The sequence below is a fragment of the Falco peregrinus genome, chromosome 4, assembly GCF_023634155.1.
Source record: "Falco peregrinus isolate bFalPer1 chromosome 4, bFalPer1.pri, whole genome shotgun sequence".
NCBI lineage: Eukaryota > Metazoa > Chordata > Aves > Falconiformes > Falconidae > Falco > Falco peregrinus.
In genome coordinates this window covers 118,838,380-118,857,647 of record NC_073724.1, presented here as the reverse complement: position 1 = coordinate 118,857,647, position 19,268 = coordinate 118,838,380, and the positions used below count along the sequence as shown (strand labels likewise).

The 19,268-nt window shown below is 49.1% G+C and overlaps 1 protein-coding gene across 1 annotated transcript in view; it reads right to left on the bottom strand.

The window, feature by feature from the left end:
- Positions 1–19,268, bottom strand: part of WNT11 (Wnt family member 11) — a 28,671-nt gene that overhangs the window by 8,369 nt on the left and 1,034 nt on the right. The window contains exons 2-5 of the mRNA XM_055802467.1: positions 15,917–16,128; positions 5,584–5,819; positions 4,542–4,819; positions 2,804–3,096 (exon numbers count right to left, since the gene is read on the bottom strand). Of these exons, the coding sequence (XP_055658442.1) occupies positions 2,804–3,096; positions 4,542–4,819; positions 5,584–5,819; positions 15,917–15,999 (890 nt within the window). The 5' untranslated portion in view covers positions 16,000–16,128. The remainder of the gene's footprint in view (positions 1–2,803; positions 3,097–4,541; positions 4,820–5,583; positions 5,820–15,916; positions 16,129–19,268) is intronic.

Below are 19,268 nucleotides of genomic sequence, written 5' to 3'. Positions count from 1 at the left end.
CAGACTGAAGTCTCCTGGACTGTGCTGATAGGGGTCTGCACTGTAATACCCCATGGGCTGAGCCCTGCACCCATGCTCATGGCCAGAAAAAGGCCAAAGAGGGAATATGCAGGTGGTGGAAGAAGAAAGAAAACAAACTGAGGGTCCACCACTAAAAATCCCTCTTTGATCATATTTGCCATAAAAGACCTTAAAACTTAGCCTAGTCGGAAATAGTGGGCCCTACCCCGAGAAAAAAAATGTTAAGATACCTGCAGATTTGACTTATAAAATAAAAACCTGTTTGGGCTATTCCCATGCAAGTGTTTTTATGTCTTTGTGGAGTAAGTACGAACCTCATTTTTCCCTGCCCTCTGTAACAGCATCCCTTTTGTGTTCCTTCTCCCTCATCCCTGTCATTAGGTGCTATCTCTGCAGCCCTGCGGCTGGCTGGAACAGAGCCACCGCGTTTAAAATACATTTAGATGTCCTCTTCGTGAGAGAAAAATTTCGAAGGGAGACAGGCAACCATGGGAGGAGGAAATTGGGGAAGATCCCTCCTCTTTGCCACTGCCCCCAGGAAGAACGGACTGATCTGCAAACACTTTGTGTGCATTTTACACTTATTTCCTCTACTAATTTAATGCAGAAAGGGGGATGCTATGGCTTGTGTTGCACATGCCAATTTTGAGACACCAGGCAGCTTCTCAAGAGCCTGCGGATGGATTGCAATGAACATGAGTGTAGCTACACATCACTTTAAGACTTGGCCTGAGAGAATCTTACAGCTCAACACAGGACTATCTCACCCTCCTCCCCTCCCATGGCCATCACCGTGCTGCACATCCAAGAATGAGTTATTTCTTGACAGATTTCTTTTGAAAGTCATCCCCTCCTGCCTTAATATCTTGGTCCTCTAAATCCTCACTCAGTCTCACTTCCCACAGACCCTTGCCTGGCTTGCTCACAATCACTGCTGTCGCCCAGCTTGGGATAAATGGATGCCTGCGATACATATTTTCCTAGCCTTGGAAGAAAAAAAAATAAATAAAAAAATTCAAGACTTTGACATATTTTTCATCCCTAGCTGGGATAAAAAGGCAAAATCTGCTGTAAAATGAAATTAGATGAAGAAGAAGTCATGTCTCCCTCCCCATTGAAAGGATTTCAGTTTGTGGAAAATGTTTTACTTAGCAAATCTGTAACAGATTCAGCTTATTTTTGACACAACCTGTGATTTCACACAATTCCTATAAAACTAATTTCCAAATAGCTTCCACAATTTTTTTCATTACAAAACTGAGTGGTACAACAAAGAGGTCTTTTTCAAGACACACATTTGTCAAAATCCATACAAATCCACAGAAACATTGCTTCCACTCATATCACATTTTCCTTCAGAAACCAGTTACAACACATGCTTTTTCCCTACAGTCCTTGGTGACTCATAAACATCTTCACTTGCTAATTACTGCTCCACCACTGGGCTGGTGATGAACGTCAGCCTGGTGTTCCCACCACAAAGCTGCCAGGTAAGTGCTGCTGCAGAGCAGTCCAGCCAATGGTTTTGGATGATACAAAACTGTAACTACCACAAAACATCAGAGGACAAAAAGAACACACTTGTCTTACTCAACTGTCGTCATTTCCTGATCAGCTCCACCAGTTAAATGCTGATGTACTGTATACAGAGTTGCAGTTCCAGATGAAATGGCCATTGCCAAAGGATAGCTTCTGAAGTCCCCTCACCAAACTTCATATGAATCAAAGGGATCCAGGGAATACCTTTTATGCATTTCCATCATTTACTTCATTTCCACTAGAGCAAAACCTTCTCTCCATTGAACCTAAGCGATCCAAATACCACTACGACCAACAAGAGTTAAAATGAAGACAACCTACAAAAGGGTAGGTGCATGCTCCTTGCAACTTGACTGTCTGAGTCTCCACCACAAAGTAACACAAAGAGCAAAGAATTATGAGAACAATCTGAAGAAAGCCAAACCAGCAGGCAGCAAGTAATGAGACAGCTTGAAATCCAGCCATTGCAGCCACCTAACAAAAATTCTGGAAATTCTGCAAAATTCTGGAAATACACAGCTATTTGGCTGTCAAAGGGTCTGCTGCCCACCTAGAGATGCTCAGACTGCTGAAACGTGGAATTGGTTTCTCTTGGAGGGAATTAAACAGATGATGGGAAGAGACAGGCATGTCTGCTGCCTGTGAAAGGGGACAGCACCATGCCCAGTGGTGGCTGGGTATGATGACTTTAAGTCACTAATATCGATGAGATGATGAAATTCCTCTGCAGAGCCATAAGCAATACAAACAAACCTGGATTTTTAAAATGCAGTGGAAAAGAAATCTTAAAAAATCACCTTCGTAGTTTCCAGAGATTTTTCAGGACTGCTTAGGAGCACTGGTCCTAATTGGGTTGACACTTGGCTACTTAGAGGAGCCTCACAGTAGAGTAATAACCCATCACATCAGCAGTGACTGCAAGAAATGACTTGGAGAGACTCAACACAGCATAAAGCAGCTGCTTGATCATTACAAGCTCCCGTGGAGGTGAGCTGCCTGGGAAATGTCAAAAGGTATCTTGTACCTGCCTGTATAATGCAAAAGGTGGCTGCAGCCCTGTCTTGGCCACAGCCACCACTAGCAGGCTTAGGCATCTGTAGACCATACCGTATGTTAGAGATGTCCTTTACCTGCACGCATGTGCTACCAGCCCAGTTATTTGCCTCTTATTCACACGTTCCCCTCTGCCCCTCCCTCTTTGGGACTCAAGAGTGCAGTCAGCACCTGCTGAAGAAACCCTCACCTGTCCTGGGTCCCGTGTGACCCCACTTTTTCATTCTTCATGCAGAAATCGGGTGAGCTCTGCAGGTATATCAGCTCTGTCTCTTTAACCGGCCTGATATCAATATCCTTTGGCACGAGGTATTTGCGTGTGCCCATGGGCCGGTGAACGACCTTGGTGGCTGATAAATACTTGTTTTTGAGGTCCAATGCAATGTCTCGCAGCTCTTGAAGGCCTTTCCAACAGGTCTTGATAGAGCATGACCCAGAAACTCCATGGCACTTACATTTCATTTCAAGAGAGGCTTTCAAGACCTGCAAAAAGGAATGCAGGAGTTAGGAAATGCCCTTCTCTTACCTCTGAACGTCCCACAAGCTTGCTAAAGAAGGCACTTTCTTAGCAGGGACTGCTACAGAAAAGGACTGCTGCTCTGATTTCTGCACAGTAACTCTAAAGTAGCTACTGTGCGAAGGGAATGAGATCCCAGAGCACCTCGGTGATCACTGTCAGCCCAGGGCTACTTTTACCAAGGCACCTCTGCAGCCAGCAGACAGAAGAGTATTTTGAATTTTGGTCAGATAACAATATAGGGCTGCATTTCCACCCTCTAAATACCTAAAGAGCTGAAAATCAAAGCAATCCCTAAATAAGTATTTAACATCCATTTCTGCCTCCAGCAGCTTTGGGGCTTTGGGTAACAGAGATGTCAAGGCTCTGATGAATTCAGGGTGCCCTCACCCTGCCTTTCTGCTGGCCATGGGGCTAAAGGAGCCTTTTACTTTGATTCTGCACTAGTCTCATTTCTGTGGGACATGGTAGGATGCTGCCAGGCAGGGCTGAATGCACCAGCCATGGCAATGCAATGTCCCAAACCAAAATTGGCCCATTGCAATGAAAAAAAACCCTCAAGACATTATGAAAATAAAAGAAATCCAGATAGAGTGGGAATGGTAGAGAAAAAAACCCAGGGGAGGCAAGTTCGGCATGGTTGTGCTCTGCAAAGGGGAGTTCAGCCTGTAGCTACACAGTAAGCTGCAAATGAGCTCAACGTGCTCCATGTTTTTTCTGCTCCAGTGCCCAAGCACAGGCAGCCTGGAAGGACCAAGCTGTGTAGTAGGACCAGCCTAGAGAGCTGCTGCAGCCCCAGAGATGGGTGCAGGGGTCAGCTTTACAGTCCTCCACCCACTTCTCCAGCTGCATGGAGGGCTGCGATAGGGATTTGCACCTCGGTGCACACCAAGCACTGCACATGGTAAGCATTATCCCTCCACTGGATGCAAGCTGTTAAAAGCGGCTTCTGCCAGATATGGGAATAATCACTAGCGAAGCAGTTTGAAAAGGAAAAATCAGCCCTCCTGGCTGCAGGAATGGCTGGGAGGCAGCTGCTGCTGGATGCATCTGGCAGATGATGATCCTCCACGCTTACACAGCAATTCGCCTGTGCAACGCCCTTGGCAGAGCACAACGGGAACCATCCCTACCACACCTCCTGGGGTAAGCAAGCCAGAGCCATCCTTGGCTGTGGAAAGGGTGGCAATGAACTTCCCACCCACGGTTATACAGGGCTGATAATAGCATTCAGGACCTCCTGATTCCCAGAGTGAGTTACAAAGCCACAGTCTTCAGCAGGCCAAAGGAGTTCAGAGCAATCTGGGAGAAACCTGCTCCTTTCGCTAGCTGATAGAGGCACTGAACCTTACAGAGCAACCGACCACTACAGATGATTGTACAATTACAATAACTCTCGTGGTTTTGTTACCTGTCTCCCTACTTCACTGTTGTGCAGATGCATCAGTTTATTGGCTTGTGATCCTGATTTTTTCATCTTCATGGGAGCATCTGAAAATTTGGACCCCATGATAAGACCATAGTTGAGGTTGTCTGCACATCCTCCCCATCGATACCCAGGTCCAGGTGTCTCACCTGGGATGGGACCACAGGAACAGCCAGGGAGGTCCCCGGTGGTGCAGGCTCTGGCAATGGTATGGCTGATGGCAGCAGCAGAAAGGGCATACACAAATGCTGACTCCCTTGTGCCTGGAAGAAACAAGAACTCCAGCTCAGCCTCCTGGGACAGCCAAATGTTCCTCCAAAAGAGACCTACACAATCTGTGCCCAACAGAGCAGCAAACACACCAACTCACTGCAGCTGAGACCTCCTATGGCATCACCAGCTTGAGGCACACCTCCTAGTTGAGCTCTTCAGCATGAGGCAACATCCCAGCAGGGTAAGAAGGCACATGGACTTATGCAGCTTGTGCACTGTGGTATAATCTGCTCTTGGAGCACATGAAGAAGCCCCTGCCACGGACTCTCCTACTGCCCTTTCCCCCTGTGCTGAATGTAGCTTGCTGGCAGGTCATGGAGCAGGCATGCATGGAGCTGGGGGAGGTGGTGGAAGGCCAAAGACCTGCAGCAAGAGCATGCAAGGATGCTCTGGCCCATGAAAGCTGACTGCAGCCTCACGTGTAACGTGTGCTGCTTGACAAGCCTGCATGCCCTGAACAACAGCTCCATGGCTGTCAGCAAATGCAGCATGAGTCCTCCTAACCATGAGATGAGCAGACCAGGCTGGTGGCATGCTTTGTAAGAGCTGAGGGAGACTAGGTCTTGGCCTTGAGAGCTCCTGGGCATGAGTGGCACCGTAACAATGAACATGGTCTTAGAAAACAGGACAACTAGGCTATGCAAGCTCTCCATGTCGCCCCTGGTAGCAAGACCCTTCCCAACCCCAGCACGCATACACACACTGGCTGACTCTACTCACTCATGTCCCCGGCCAAGCCAGCAGTGCAGTTTACCTCTCTCTAAGTCCAGCAGGTAGTTAGGAGCCAGCTCAATGGAAGAGCAGTTCCACCGCATGTCTGAGAAAGTTTTACGGCAGGTCTTTATCACTTCCCGTGCCGCCTGGATGATGGTCTGCATTAGCTCCAGGTTGCTGCGGCACAGCTGCACCTGGGAAACCACCAAGCCTTCAAGCTGCTTGCAGTGCTGGGTTTGATTCAGGGCCAAAGCTGAAGGAGTCTTGGACAGAGCTCTGAGGAGACAAGCACATGCAAAAAGGCATTAAAACCTGCAAAAAAGTTAATCTTCAGGTCACTATTAAATTCTCCACTACCTCCAACCCAGTGAATGCTTTGGCCTGTGTTCATCTGACTTAACTTTATCTACCTGTAAATAGGTGCTTAGTTTTAGCTGGTGAGAAGGATGGGCAACTATGAAGAGTGATTTATCTCATCTGAAGTAGGTGTTTAAAGTAGGTGGGAAGAAACACCCTCCAAAAGCGTGCATTTCTCTCCATCGTCTAGGGGAGCACAAAGCTCCTGGGGCATATGCCAAGTTGACTGAATGTGTAAATCCTTATGGAAAGATTTTTTTCTGAAGAATGAAAAGGATGGACCTCCCAACAGAGTAAAAAATGACCCATCAGTTCCACGATAACAGAAAGCTGGATCTTCCAAGACTGTGGTATTCGGGGGGGGGGGGGGGGGGGGGAAGTGAAGTTGGTGTTATCAGTGTTTTGCATTCAGCATCTGTCTCACACACTCTCTAAGGATTATGCTAAATGTCATGTAATTAATTATGGAGAAAATCCCCTGCATAGCCTAGGGAAAAGCCACCAAGTTTGCAAGACAGATGCTTTCCCTTACAGTTAAGGCCAAGGGCCTCCACCAATTCCATCACTGTTGCACGTAGATAAGTCCATTTCTCTAATCTCAAAAAATGTAGTGCAGAAGCACGATGACAGTACATTCAGGGAGAGTACCATGACCAAAACTGAGAGGCGATCCACCAGCACCAGCACCTATGTTACCACGGGAGAAACCAACAACACCCCAAAGACCCCACTGGTTCTTCTAGCATGCAATTGCCGATGTTTCCAGGTAAAAAGGCAAAAAACGCTGCCATGCATCATACAGGGCTGTGCTTTTCTTCCCTAAGCACCCACAGCGATCAGCAGAAGCCTGGTGTGTAACTCTCTCTGTATCTTTATGACCTGCTTAGGGTAGTCATAAATGTTATTCATTCCCATAAAACAACTTTCTAGCTGGCTGCATCAGTAACTGGCATCTGATCCTGGCAACACAACTGCCTTAACACATATTTCCTTCTCTCCTTGTTAAATGTGTTGCCTTTCAGTTTCATCCTAAGCCATCTTGGTTAGTTTGGCTTATTAGCAGACACATTTCGGGGTGCATTTCACTTTATTACTGTAACATCCATATCCTTCAGAAGTTAAATGAGATGGAAATGGAGCTAAAATTGAGCCCTAACCAAGATCAGAGGTCTTAGCTCTGATCTCTGGTTTTCAGGAAAACACATCTATGTTCCACCAGCTCCCTCAAGGTTGGTTTGAACCAGCTGCTGTGTATGTTGGAGTTCTCTCTGGGCTGTGCATAACTGCTAACCCCAACTGCTCTTCCAGCAGGGAAGAGCTACGATCCTTGCTGGGGCTGAGTAGGTCTGCACTGACAAATTCCCAGGTGGTTAGAGTTTGGCATTTCTGGCACTAGATAATCAGTGGTAAACTTGGAAGGGAAACCACCACTCTGCTAGTCATGTAAATATATACATCATACATATATTTAAAGAGGTCCATTAAATATACCGCGAATAGAAGTTTTGGCCAGTGAATTTCAAGGGAAAGGAAAAAGTGGAGTATTTAAATGTCAGAATTCTGCCCTGTAGTTCATCTCAGTCCCTTGCATGCTGTTGCTCATGCACTGCTCCTTGTCTTGAGAGGGGCAGCTCCAGAAGGCAGCTCATCCTGCCTCAGATGGGAACCAGTGCTGGACCTGAGCTGGTGGAGACAAAACCTGTGGGTGATACTGTTGGTGCTAAGGTATCTCAGATACATCATGTCCTTGAAAGTAGAGGCATGAGCCTGGACAGTGTGAATGTCACCTGACTGCAAACCTCTACAGTGTGGGTCTTATGGTAGTCCTTCAGGGGCCTTCTTCAGCCCATGGAAAGAAAAAGCCATGTCTAGGGAGTAATTAGCCTGATGTACTTTTGAGATCTACAGTAGGAAAACATCACACCCTAGAAGTGCTCATTTTCTGCACTGTCTATAGAGGGAACTCAGGCACCAAGCTCAGATGCAGACATCTGGACTGCATAGACACAGAGCTGGGTGAGATGTGTCCAACCCCTAGTACTTGGCACCAGAAACCTGTGAAAACTTATCCCAGAAAGCCTATCAGCAACTCTCAGGAATGGGCTGAAATGCAAATCAGGCAAAAGGCCAATGCAGCTCGTCACTAATAGAGCAGAAATGATAAATACTCCGGCACAGTATGTCCCAGCAGCAAAATAAGCAGGCAGCATGAGGCACACGAAATAAGAGAGCTTCACGGCCTGGACTTTGGGCAAATGAGGAACATTCCAGGTCTCTGAGAGTTGCTGTACTATGGGGCACCACCCTCAATTTTCTAATCAGAGGTGCCAAAGGACACTTCAGAGGTCTTGGGATGTTTCACCTGGCCCTCCAGAAGGATGCAGAGACTTCCTAGGTCCTGTACCACATTTTCTAATCCTGTATAGAGGTCTTCAGGATCTTTAAAGGACCTGGAAGCCTCCACTGAGGCACCTGCATCTCACCATTACAGACAAGTCAGGAACAGCAGAAATAAGCACCTACAAGTTGGGATGAGAGTTGAATTCAGACTGAAATTCATCCCCATTGTGAAAAAAGGGGATGTGATACAACAAGATCATGTTATTACAGATGGCCTGAAATGATCACCATTAGAGAAGCAGATTTACAATGCAACAAAAAAGAAATTTGCTTCATGGAACAGGGAGAAATATCTGCCAGATGGTCAAGAGAGGAAAGATCGCAGCCCCGTTGGGGAGAACGCAGTAAATGACAGCAATGGCTGTTTCCCACCAACTGAGCCGAGCTCCAGGGAACCCACCAAGAATAAAAATGCGAGACTCAGGAAGGTGTTTTCTGAACATCTCCCAGGCCTGAACTTCATGCCTTTGCTTGTGAGAACCTATAATTGGAAACATCTCCAAGCACCGGGAGGAAAAAGTAAAGGGTAATGGAGATGGAAAAGAAAACTCACAGTTACTGGAGTCACTTGCCGAGACCAAAAAGTGCATTTATAAATCACAGATCAGGAATGTGAGAGGCCTATTAGGTCATCTAGCCCATGCCCTGACAGCCCAGGTTTGCTTAGTCTACCCTGCATTCAGAAATGCCTTCTCCACCCCTTGTCGCTTTAAACCCTCCCTGTGGAAAGGCACCAACCCTCCCTGCTCCCCAAATTCTGGCAGTACCAGAGAGGGATGCTCACCACCTCCAAAGGACATTGTTGGGGAACAAAGTCCATTTGTGGGGCAGAGGAAAGGAGATCACCTTCCCCCAGAAGAGCATTGTCCATGGCAGGGTTCAGTGGCAGGTCGCTATCCTACCTCCACCCAGTCTCCACTGACCACCAGCACTGGGAGGGAAACCAGAGCCAAAGGGGCACCGCCAGCCAGAATAAAGCAGCCCTCGAGGGCGTAGTTAGAAGAACAGCTTTTAGTTCTTAAATTGGGAAAAAAAAGTCTCTGATAAGCATCTTTCCTGGGACTCATACCCTTCATCTGAGAAGAAGCACATGGGGATTTTACCTGCTAACACCCTATAAATGCTGCTTTTCACTGTTTCCTCCTGCTAACGTCATGCTCCCCTCCCTTGACTCTCCTGCCTCATCCTTCATTCTCCAGAAAGCTGAGGACAACTGAGGGGCGGTTGTTTTGGGTTTTTTTTTAATATACATATTTGACCCATCCCTTTAAATAAACAGGCTCTAAACCAAACATCTCCTGCTTTATATATAGCATATCAGCACTTTTGATTGAAGTTATGGATACTGACAGCAAACCATAAACGTAATTAGAGAGGAAATGTGATGCATGGATGGATTATGACTTTCGTTTACTCTTTTAATTATCTCAGGCAGTTAATAAATTCATTTGAAAACATGAATGCTCTGCAGTGTTGGGTCCTTTGAGAGGTATGGGCCTTTGAGAGGTATGATCCTGCAGATCTGGGCTCCATGAGAAGACTATTCATAGGAGGAGCAGCAGCTTGGGAGAAGTACCTTCAGGTCTGAGCAGGTATCAGTGAAAGCCATACATTATTTGGCTTACAAGGATGGCTGTGAGTAAGACACTGCTCCTGGTCAAGCCAAAGGGAGAAAAACTGCTTGAATCGAGCAGTGAAGCACTGGTGCCCTTTAAAACACCCTTAAAAGGTGGAAGGATCTCATCTTTTTCTGATACGGGCTCTCGCTGGAGGGCATCTCCCCATGCTCCCTTGTGTGATGTGACAGAGGAAGGTCTCACAGAGGGACTACTGGTGAAACCATGAACTTCTGCTCCAAATTTCCCACGTTACTTTCTGCGAAGACACTCTCTTTTTTATGCCTGTTCTTAAACCCTTTAATCTTGCAGGGATTTGAGTGAAACAAAAAGATCTAGACAAACTTGCATGGCTGTGGAGGTCAAAATGTGTGATAAACTTCAATAAAGAGAGGCATAGACAGGGTGTTTTTTTGCATTTGATCTCACTGAAGGTTTTTAATCTGTAGGAGCCTCATTTTCTCAGGTTTTCAACTGGAAAAGGCTTGCAGGACTGTTACAATAACCTTCTCTAAGCTCCTGGTAGTCAGAGGCAGCCCATGTCCCTGCCACCATGCCCTGCATTAGTCCTGGTCTGGGGACCACAAGCTCTGGGAAAGCTACCACATCCCCTGGTAAATGCTTCCACTGGTTCTGCAAAGCCTTTTCAAACAGAGAAGCGGGATTTATATAGCAAAAAAAACCCCAAAAACCAAACCAAAACAAAACCCAAACCAAAAATGCCACAACCCCAAAACGAAATAGAGAGGAGGTGGGGGGAGGAGGGACCAACCCTGAAGTAAAAGCCTAAAATAAGAGCTGCTTTCAGATACGGTGCCAAATCCAGCGCTGGCAGTAGTGGGCACAAGGCCATTGACTTCCAGCCCAAGCTCGACTGAAGTCGATGCCAGCGGCAAGTTGGCTCACTGAGCACCGAGGAAGGCCATGGAGCTTTGTCAAGTTTTCCCAAGCTGCCTACGGAGCGAAGAGCAAACTTCAAAGCTGTTGTCCCCCCTCCTTCCTCACCCCAGCCTGCTCCCCTCCTGCCGTCCCCATCCTGCAGTCCTTTCACAGCAGCTCATCTAGCAGCCCCCTTGCCAGGCAGACGGTCTCCTCGCAGGCGTCCGTGTCCCAGTGTCCTAGCTCCCCCCGCCCCGGTTAAAGCAGAGAAGCAGGCGCTGCTGGGAAACACAAAATCTTTCCATTTTCTTCCATTTTCTGTTGGCTGCAGGAAGGCTGTGGTGCTGCTCCAGGATGGTGAGCTGGGGGACATCCCTGGGTTCATCAAAACGCATGGCTATGCACCCTTTCGCTCCTGAAGGGTTGTGATTTAACCAGGGGAACTGTGCAGCAAGGATGACCTCCTATCCTAGCTGGGAAAGGCACTCAGCTAGCAATGGCTCCAGAGGGCATGGGGCATGTCCAGGCTACCACAACAGGCATAGGCAGGGACTCCCCAAAGTGACCAAGATCCACCTAAAAATGATGGGATTCCTAATATCACCACTCGCTGTCATGGGTTGCTCCTGCAAGCCATGCAAAAAAGCCCACTTGCTGCATTTGGCTTCTTTACAAACACTCTTGCATTGAAGGTGACAACAGAATCATAGAATCGTTTAAGTTGGAAAAGACCTCTGAGATCAAGTCAAACAGTTAACCCAGCACTGCCAAGTCCACCACTAAACCATGTCCTAAAATGCCACATTTCCACATCTTTTAAACACCTCCAGTGATAGTGACTCCACAACATCCCTGGGCAGCCTGTTCCAGTGCTTCACAACCCTTTCAGGGAAGACATTCTTCCCAATATCGAATTTAAACCTCCCCTGGTGCAACTTGAGCCTGTCTCCTCTCATCCTGTCACTGGTTCCTTGGGAGAAGAGGCTGACCCCACCTCACTACAACCCCCTGCCAGGCAGCTGTAGAGAGCCAGAAGGTCCCCCCTGAGCCCCCTTTTCCCCAGGCTGAGCCCCCCCAGCTCCCCCCACCCCCCCCGAGCTGTGCCGCAGCCCCTTCCCCAGCCCCTGCCCGGCTCTGGACACGCTCCAGCCCCTCCGGGTCTGCCTGGGGGGTGAGGGGCCCAACGCTGAGCCCAGGGCTCGAGGGGCGGCCGCACCAGGGCCCGGCACAGGGGGACGGGCACTGCCTGGCCCTGCTGGCCACGCTGCTGCTGACACCGGCCAGGGCGCTGCTGGCCGCCGTGGCCACCTGGGCACACTGGGGGCTCATGCCCAGCCGGCTGCCGACCAGCCCCCCCAGGCCCTTCCCCGCCGGGCAGTTCCCAGCCCCCTGCCCCCAGCCCGCAGCGCTGTGGGGGGCTGGTGTGACCCACGGGCAGGGCCCGGCACTCAGCCCTGTTGGGCCTCATACAACTGGCCTCGGCCCCTCGGCCCGGCCTGCCCAGACCCCCTGCAGAGCCCCCTGCCCCCCAGCAGGTCACACTGCCCCCAGCTCGTGTCCTCTGCAAACCCACTGCGGGTGCGCTCCAGCCCCAATACAGAAGGACAGCCCAATCTGTGTCTTGGCCTGTGGGCAGAGGAGATGCCAACCCCCAGGGAGGCAGAAGTGCCTCAAAAGCCACTCTGCCTGGACATCCCAACATCTGCAGACCTCTGCAGCATGCACATCTGGCCACAACTCCCTCTAGTGTTCATCTGTTATTCGGCTCTACAGAACCAAGTTGCTTCAGCAACCTGCTTGGCCAAACCCAAGCCCTCCTCAGAAAGCTAAAGGATGTGCAAGAGATAGATAAGGCAATAGAGTTCCTGCATGCACTGGCCCTAAGGCATCTCCCACTGAAACTGACAGCTGCCTTACCTCCCCAGCCTCTGTGATGAAAAACAAGCACTGAGGACCACAAAGCGATGCAAAAAACTCCAAAAGAGGATGGGAAAGTGTTTCCCAAAAACCTGCATGCAAAAATAAGACTCAGGATCTCATGTGCATTGAATGGAAAGGTTGCCTTTCCATGACAGCTCTGATCCTGCAAAGATCTGTTTGTACCCTGACTTTTCACCTGAGCAGCTCCCTGGAACTTGGATAGAAGAGGCCAAAATATGAAGCTTCTCCAGCAGCAAGAGCTGGTTTACGAGATGCTGACCATCCATGCACTGCGCTGATTGCTCAGCGGTGCGCGCCTCCATGGCAGGGAAGGGCACTGTGCTGATTTATAGCAGCTGGGGATCTGGACCACAGAACTCGTAAAAATAAGCCAAATAAAATAAAACAAATAGCTCCCTTTTACGTTCTCCCCACTTTTGCTAATTTACAAGGGATATTTGTGTTACAGGGAAGTCCTAAGCGGCTGGAAAGTGTGTTTTTCTTTTCCCCCTCCCCCCACAATTACATCACACACTGAATCAAAATTGAATTTCCTATCGCCTTTCATATCAGTCACTCCCTCTTCCCCAGGCTGGCAAAAGCCACCTCCTTATCTTCCCCCTCCCTTCCCAAATCCTCTTTGAAGTTTGTCTCTGGCACCATGCCAACAACGACACAGCAGGCAGGCTGCTGAGACAAGCCCATGACTGAAAACATCTCATAGCACTTTCCTCCCTCTTCATCCTGTCTTTTCTCCTCCTCTGCCCCTCCACCTATAAGCACAAGTGGGAAGGGGCAGGGTTTGGTTGTACTGCACCCAGCATGTGAGTCCAGGGCTGGGATTGCAGCTCTGAGGTATTTACTCGGTATTTGGTAGCATCAGTCTCTGTCCACCAAGAATTTACCTACGAGACTTCCAAGGATGCTCCCCTAGCCCCAAGGATGGCAGCGCAGCACTGCTGCAGCAGGGAAGAGAGGTGATGCGGAAGGGGGGAAAACTGGCCCATTTTTCCATAGAAAAACAGTGCTGGGAAAGGGAGGAGAAACAGCAAATGAAAATAAAAAAAACCCATAATTTTATGAAATCCCAGCTGGCAGCATCCCAGTGGTGAAGTGCCCCGGGACAGGGAGTGCAGGTCTCCACCAGGTTTTAAACAGGTGTGAGGGGAGCCCCAGCAGCGCATCTGGATGCAGCTCATGCTTCAAATGCCATTTTAATCCCAGCTTTCATCTTCCCAATTGCTTTTCGATAGAAGGGATATGTCTGCTGGGAAGGGGAGGAGCAGCAACTGCACCTTCTTTCCTCCAGCTTCTTATTCCCCTACCCCATCCCCAAAAGCAACTCTCCCAGCTTAACCACTTACCAGCCGAAAGGCTGCTTTTACCAACAAAGCTATTAGGGATCTTGCCCTGCCTTCCAGCCTTCTTTTATGTCTATGGCTTGTCACCATGCTATCAGGTTCCCTCTGAAGCTCATCTCACCCTGCCCTTTGGAAGAACCCAAGCCCTTTGCTTGGGATTTAGCACCTTGCTTAAGCAAGAGCCTAAAGCCAAGCACATGAGCGAGCCCCTCTGCTCAGTTATGGGTCTGTACATAAGTGCCTGATGAATCAGGGTGCCACAAAACAGCTTTATTTCTGTGCTGCATAGAAATAAAGGTTACAAGCGAGTCCAGGCTCTGCCAGCCCATGGGCATGTTGCTAAATGCCCTGCCAGGAGAAGATGCCTGCCCTGTGCAAGATTCTGGATGTATGCAGATCTGAGAGCCTAAATACTCAACGAAGCTGGCAGAAAGAAATAGCTGGGCTATCTAATTTAGCAGAGGTGACTGCTACAAGGTATAAAGCCAAGACAGTGAAGAGCAAGTCAGATCCTGACTCTCCTCTAATTCCAAGGTGGTCCTTAGAGTACGGAGACAGCAAATGAAAGATGCCCTAAAGTAAGTGACTATTCCTCCTACCTGGCCACGTGCATTTAAACACCCTGTGGAAGGATTCACCCTGCTTCTTTTTATCCATATAAAAGGTGGATGTGTGGTTTCAACCAGCTCCCTGCATGGCATCTCCAAGAGGACATTTGTGTTGGATGTCTCTCTTTGGAGAGGACAAATCGCCATCTGGAAGGTCCTCTCTCCCCTCAGCTGCATGTAAGAGCAGTGAAAACACTGGCTCCAACAAGACATCTTAATTTGCAGATATCCAGATTTAAGAGACTCTTTATAAAAGGCGGCATGGGGAGAGACTCAAATGACAACTGTTGGGACAGTGGAATGGGAATGAGATGTAGCACAGATGCTGTGCAGAAGGAGGCACAAAACAGGAACCTCTTGTCCCAGTTTCCCCTCCTAACCTGCAGATCCTCACCTCGACTATACCCTACATAACAGAATGGCATTGCATTTCATTGTGTCTTTTCTTTTACAGAAGATGCTCATTTGAGGCTAAGCCCACAACCCCGTATTTATTTTGCACACAACTTCAAACAAGAGTAGAAATGACAGATCACTCATCGAGGACATGAAACCAGATGGGTGTTGAAGGGGTTTGTTTATTTTGCCGTAAGCAACTAATTGATTGCTTGCTTAAGCAAAGAAATGATAGTGATGTTTTCACTTTGTTTGCAGTGACATTACCTCTGAGGAAACTCGATCCAGACTTGACCACGTTCCTTGATATTTCTTCATCCTCCTTCCCCCACTTCCTCCCCCCCCCCCCTCCATTTTTAACACCCTTCACAAAACCCAAAGGTTAAAAGGTCCACAAAAAAAACATGTTATCTGTCAAGCATCCCCTGTGGTTGGAGATTGGTGGCATTATCTTAGCTGCCTGCCTCCTGCTCTCAGCTCCTATGCAGCACGACCAGTGGTCCCAGTGGAAGAGTTTCCCAGAGCGGCAGGGGCTAACGCTAGAAACTGCATTAAGTGGCTCATGTGAGCGTTGAAGTGTGTGCCTTTCCTTTGGTATCAATGAGAAGAAAAAGCAAGCTTAAATCATGCATTTTTTGACGAGAAGATGGAGACGTATTGTTAGCACAAGCCCCTAGCACACACACTTGAAATCAATGAATGCCTGGAGAAATACAGCGCTCACTGCTCTTTAAACGGCTTTACGGTGTGCCTCAAACAGCAGTTGCAAAAACGGGTACGAAACCAGCAATGCCTACACAGACTTTAAAAATGCAGAGAGATAGCCAGGTACTTACATCCATTTTATCCCATAGCAAAGTCCCGTCTGCAGAATCAAAGACAGAAAACCAGCTAAGAAGAATTGCGGACTCAGCTTCATTTTCTCCACCGTCCCCCACTTGCTGAAGGAAATCAGCTTCTCCAAAGAAAAAAAAAGGAGTTTTCTTAATTTTCTGCACAATGTATTTCCCTTCAGTTTGGGTGTTGCTCGTCCTCAGAGATGAACAACCTGAAAGGAAAGAGAGAAAGAGCACAAGCTACAGTTAACTCTGAAGTTTAGTGAGTCGTTGTGAGAGAGAGATCTATTATCCAAATTGCAAAGGAGTGGTTTATGAATCACGAAAAAGTTTGGATTATTCCCTCTCAGTCTCCTCCCTCGCCAAGCCTTGATACAACCTTTCGAGTCAACAGACAGACAAACCGTATGGCTTGAATTACACCCTGAGTTATGGTCTGATTGTGTGTTTCCATTTAACCCTGCACATGGCAAGACTTCATTCGCTGCTTCACTTTTTTACCCCCCCTCTCCAAAAGGTTTGTGTAACTGCTCGGGAAGAAGGGGAAAAAAATATCTTTAGACGAGCCCAAATCTTCAGCTATTCATCTCTCCCTTCCTTCTCTCCAGATTTTTTTTTTTATTCCCCCCCCCCTTTTTTTTTTCCTGCAGAGAAGACAAGTTATAAAAAGTGCATTTCCCAACTTAACGCAGGTGCCCGTGCCCTGCAGATGTTTCGGTCTGATCTGTTACAACAAATGTGTTTTGCTCTTTCCCTTCTGCTTTCCTTCTCACCTCATTAACTCTGCCTCTCACTTCTTCCAAGTCCTCGGGCACCTGGAGCTCAAGGAAAGGGCTGCAACTTCGTAAACATAAAATCACATTTCTGTCTCTGGAGAGCAGCCAGGAGGAGACAAAAAGCTCTCAAAGATTTCCCCCTCCCCCCCCCCCCCCCTTTTTTTTTTCTTTTGTTGTTTTCCCCTTCTTCAGTCCAAACAGATAAACAAACCAGGTGCAGGACTTAAATTCTTAGAGGGGTCCTCTTTGTCTCCAGGGCACAGCTTGCTTATTTTAGCAGTGGTATTAATAGCAGTAAATGGGTTTCCCTTCAGTTATTCACTTCAGACACCGCTCCAGGCTGCTCTTTGTGGTCTTTGCGGTGGTTTCCCACCCCACGAGAAAGCCAATAATAAAATAAACTGGAAAACCTGCCCACCACATTGCACCTCTGGATTCTCACAGCCCATCATATGGCACGCTGGCATCCCCAAGCTGTGACCACGCATCCCCCCCCCTTGCCACACACACCCCCGGTCTCTCCCCACCCCCACCCCCCCCACCCCCACCCCGGTCTCCCCCTCAAAGTGGTTTGGGATGGGACCGGGAATGACTGGAGCAGTCAGCATCACTTCGGGGAACCCCTTACCCTGGGAAAAACATGTCCCACCTGACCCCCAGCTCTGGATATAACCCAGCTGCAGCTTTCTGCCTCGATACCCTCGTTTGAGGAGCAATTGGGTTGGAGAGGGGGGAAGGAAAATTTCTGAGTGTTTTCTCTGCCATCTGCAGTGTATTTTTCCATTTAGGCTGCTTTTTGGCTATCCCAACCCCAGCGCCTGGTGTAAAGGGTTACCAGAGAAGTGCTGTTATTACAAAGGATTTTAATAACCTCTAGGGGCGAGTTCCCGGCTCCCTTGAAGTCCGAGACAAAACTCTGGCTGACTACAAGGGAGGCAGGATTTCATCGCCATGGGTTGTTTTGCTTTAATGCCCACACGGGTTGGGGTTTGATGTGTCCCTTGAAGGCAGTGCTCCCACGAGCATCCAGGCATACTTCTTGTTTCAGGATATTTCTGTATCTTTTCATCTTTGGAAGCTCTTTTCTTCCCACCCCAGCACAAGCACACTGGAAACCTTCAATCCCTAATCCTGCCCGTGACTTTTAGTGTCTGTTTAGATATTTCAGACCCCTTATCTCCCTCCCGTGAACTGCTCAACAACACAAGACTTGGGTGTAAAATGCCTCAGATGGTTTAAACCCCTCTCGCTAACCCTGATGAGCCAACATCATCTTCTGCTTTGCCCCTTGCCTTGAAAAAGTCACAGTTTGTTTTTTTTCCCAGCCCCCAGGGATGAATAGAAGTGATCTAACGCTCCCCCCCACCCCCCAAGAGCTGCAAGCTTGGCCTGCAATCGCACCCCTGTTATTTGGGGAGGTAATAATGCCTTTTTCCACTTAGCCCAGCACAGGTTACGTTTGCAAGAGGAATTTGCAAGGGGAGGGGAGGGAGGGAGACTCTTTGGGGCAGACGTGATGTTTACAGCTCTGGAGAGCTCTGGGTCACTGATCAAACCAGCAGCAAGTGGCCTGCGGACTCCTAAAAAACGGAGCTGTTTTGAGCTCAAGGCTTTTTTCTCTTCACCCCGAGCCTCTGTGCAGCCAGCCCCACTCTTGCAGACAGAAAACGCTCCTATCTGACACCTCTGAGAGCCCGGTCCCAGGCATAGCACAATATGAAGTACATAAAAACATGTGAGTATCCATCTCACATTTTTGCAACTTTCCCACCCAGGAAGGAGAGGTATCCACCTGCCCCCGCCGCCAGCCTGCAGCTCTCCCCGGGAGCACCGGAGCCTGGTTTAGGGGTAGCGCATCCCCAGATGACCTGCAGTAAGGATGGGAAGCAGGGGCAAGGAATGGAGGCGGGGGGCGGGTGGGGTGGGGGTGTGAGGGGAGCCGATTCCAGCCCTCAGGTCTCCCCTCTCCTTTGCAGCCCTCTGCATCTCCCTCCACCATTGTAACCCCTGGGTGTCCCTGCTACCCCACGGTCTCCTGGTCTCCCCTCTCCACTGCAGCCCCCTGCATCTCCCTTTACACTTGCAGCCCTGAATCTTCCCTCTTCCTTGCAGACCCCGGATCTTAGGCTATACCCTACACCCTTCTGCATCTCCCCCTCCCTTTAAGCCCCCGGGCCTCCCCTCTCACTTCAGCTCTCGGGGCGTCCAGTATCCCTTGCAGCTCTTGGGTCTCCCCTCTCCCCTGCAGCACATGGGTCTCTGGTCTCTCTACACCCTCCAGGTCTTCTTCTCCCTTGCAGCCCTTGGGTTCCCCCTCTCTTCTGCACCCCACCGGGCCTCAGGTCGCTAATGCAGCCTCCAATTCTCCTCCCTGCACGCACCGTATCTTCCACCTCCCTGCATCCCCCCGGCTCTCCCCTTGCAGCCTCCCCTCTCCCTGCATCCCCCCGGCTCTCCCCTTGCAGCCTCCCCTCTCCCTGCATCCCCCCGGCTCTCCCCTTGCAGCCTCCCCTCTCCCTGCATCCCCCCGGCTCTCCCCTTGCAGCCTCCCCTCTCCCTGCATCCCCCCGGCTCTC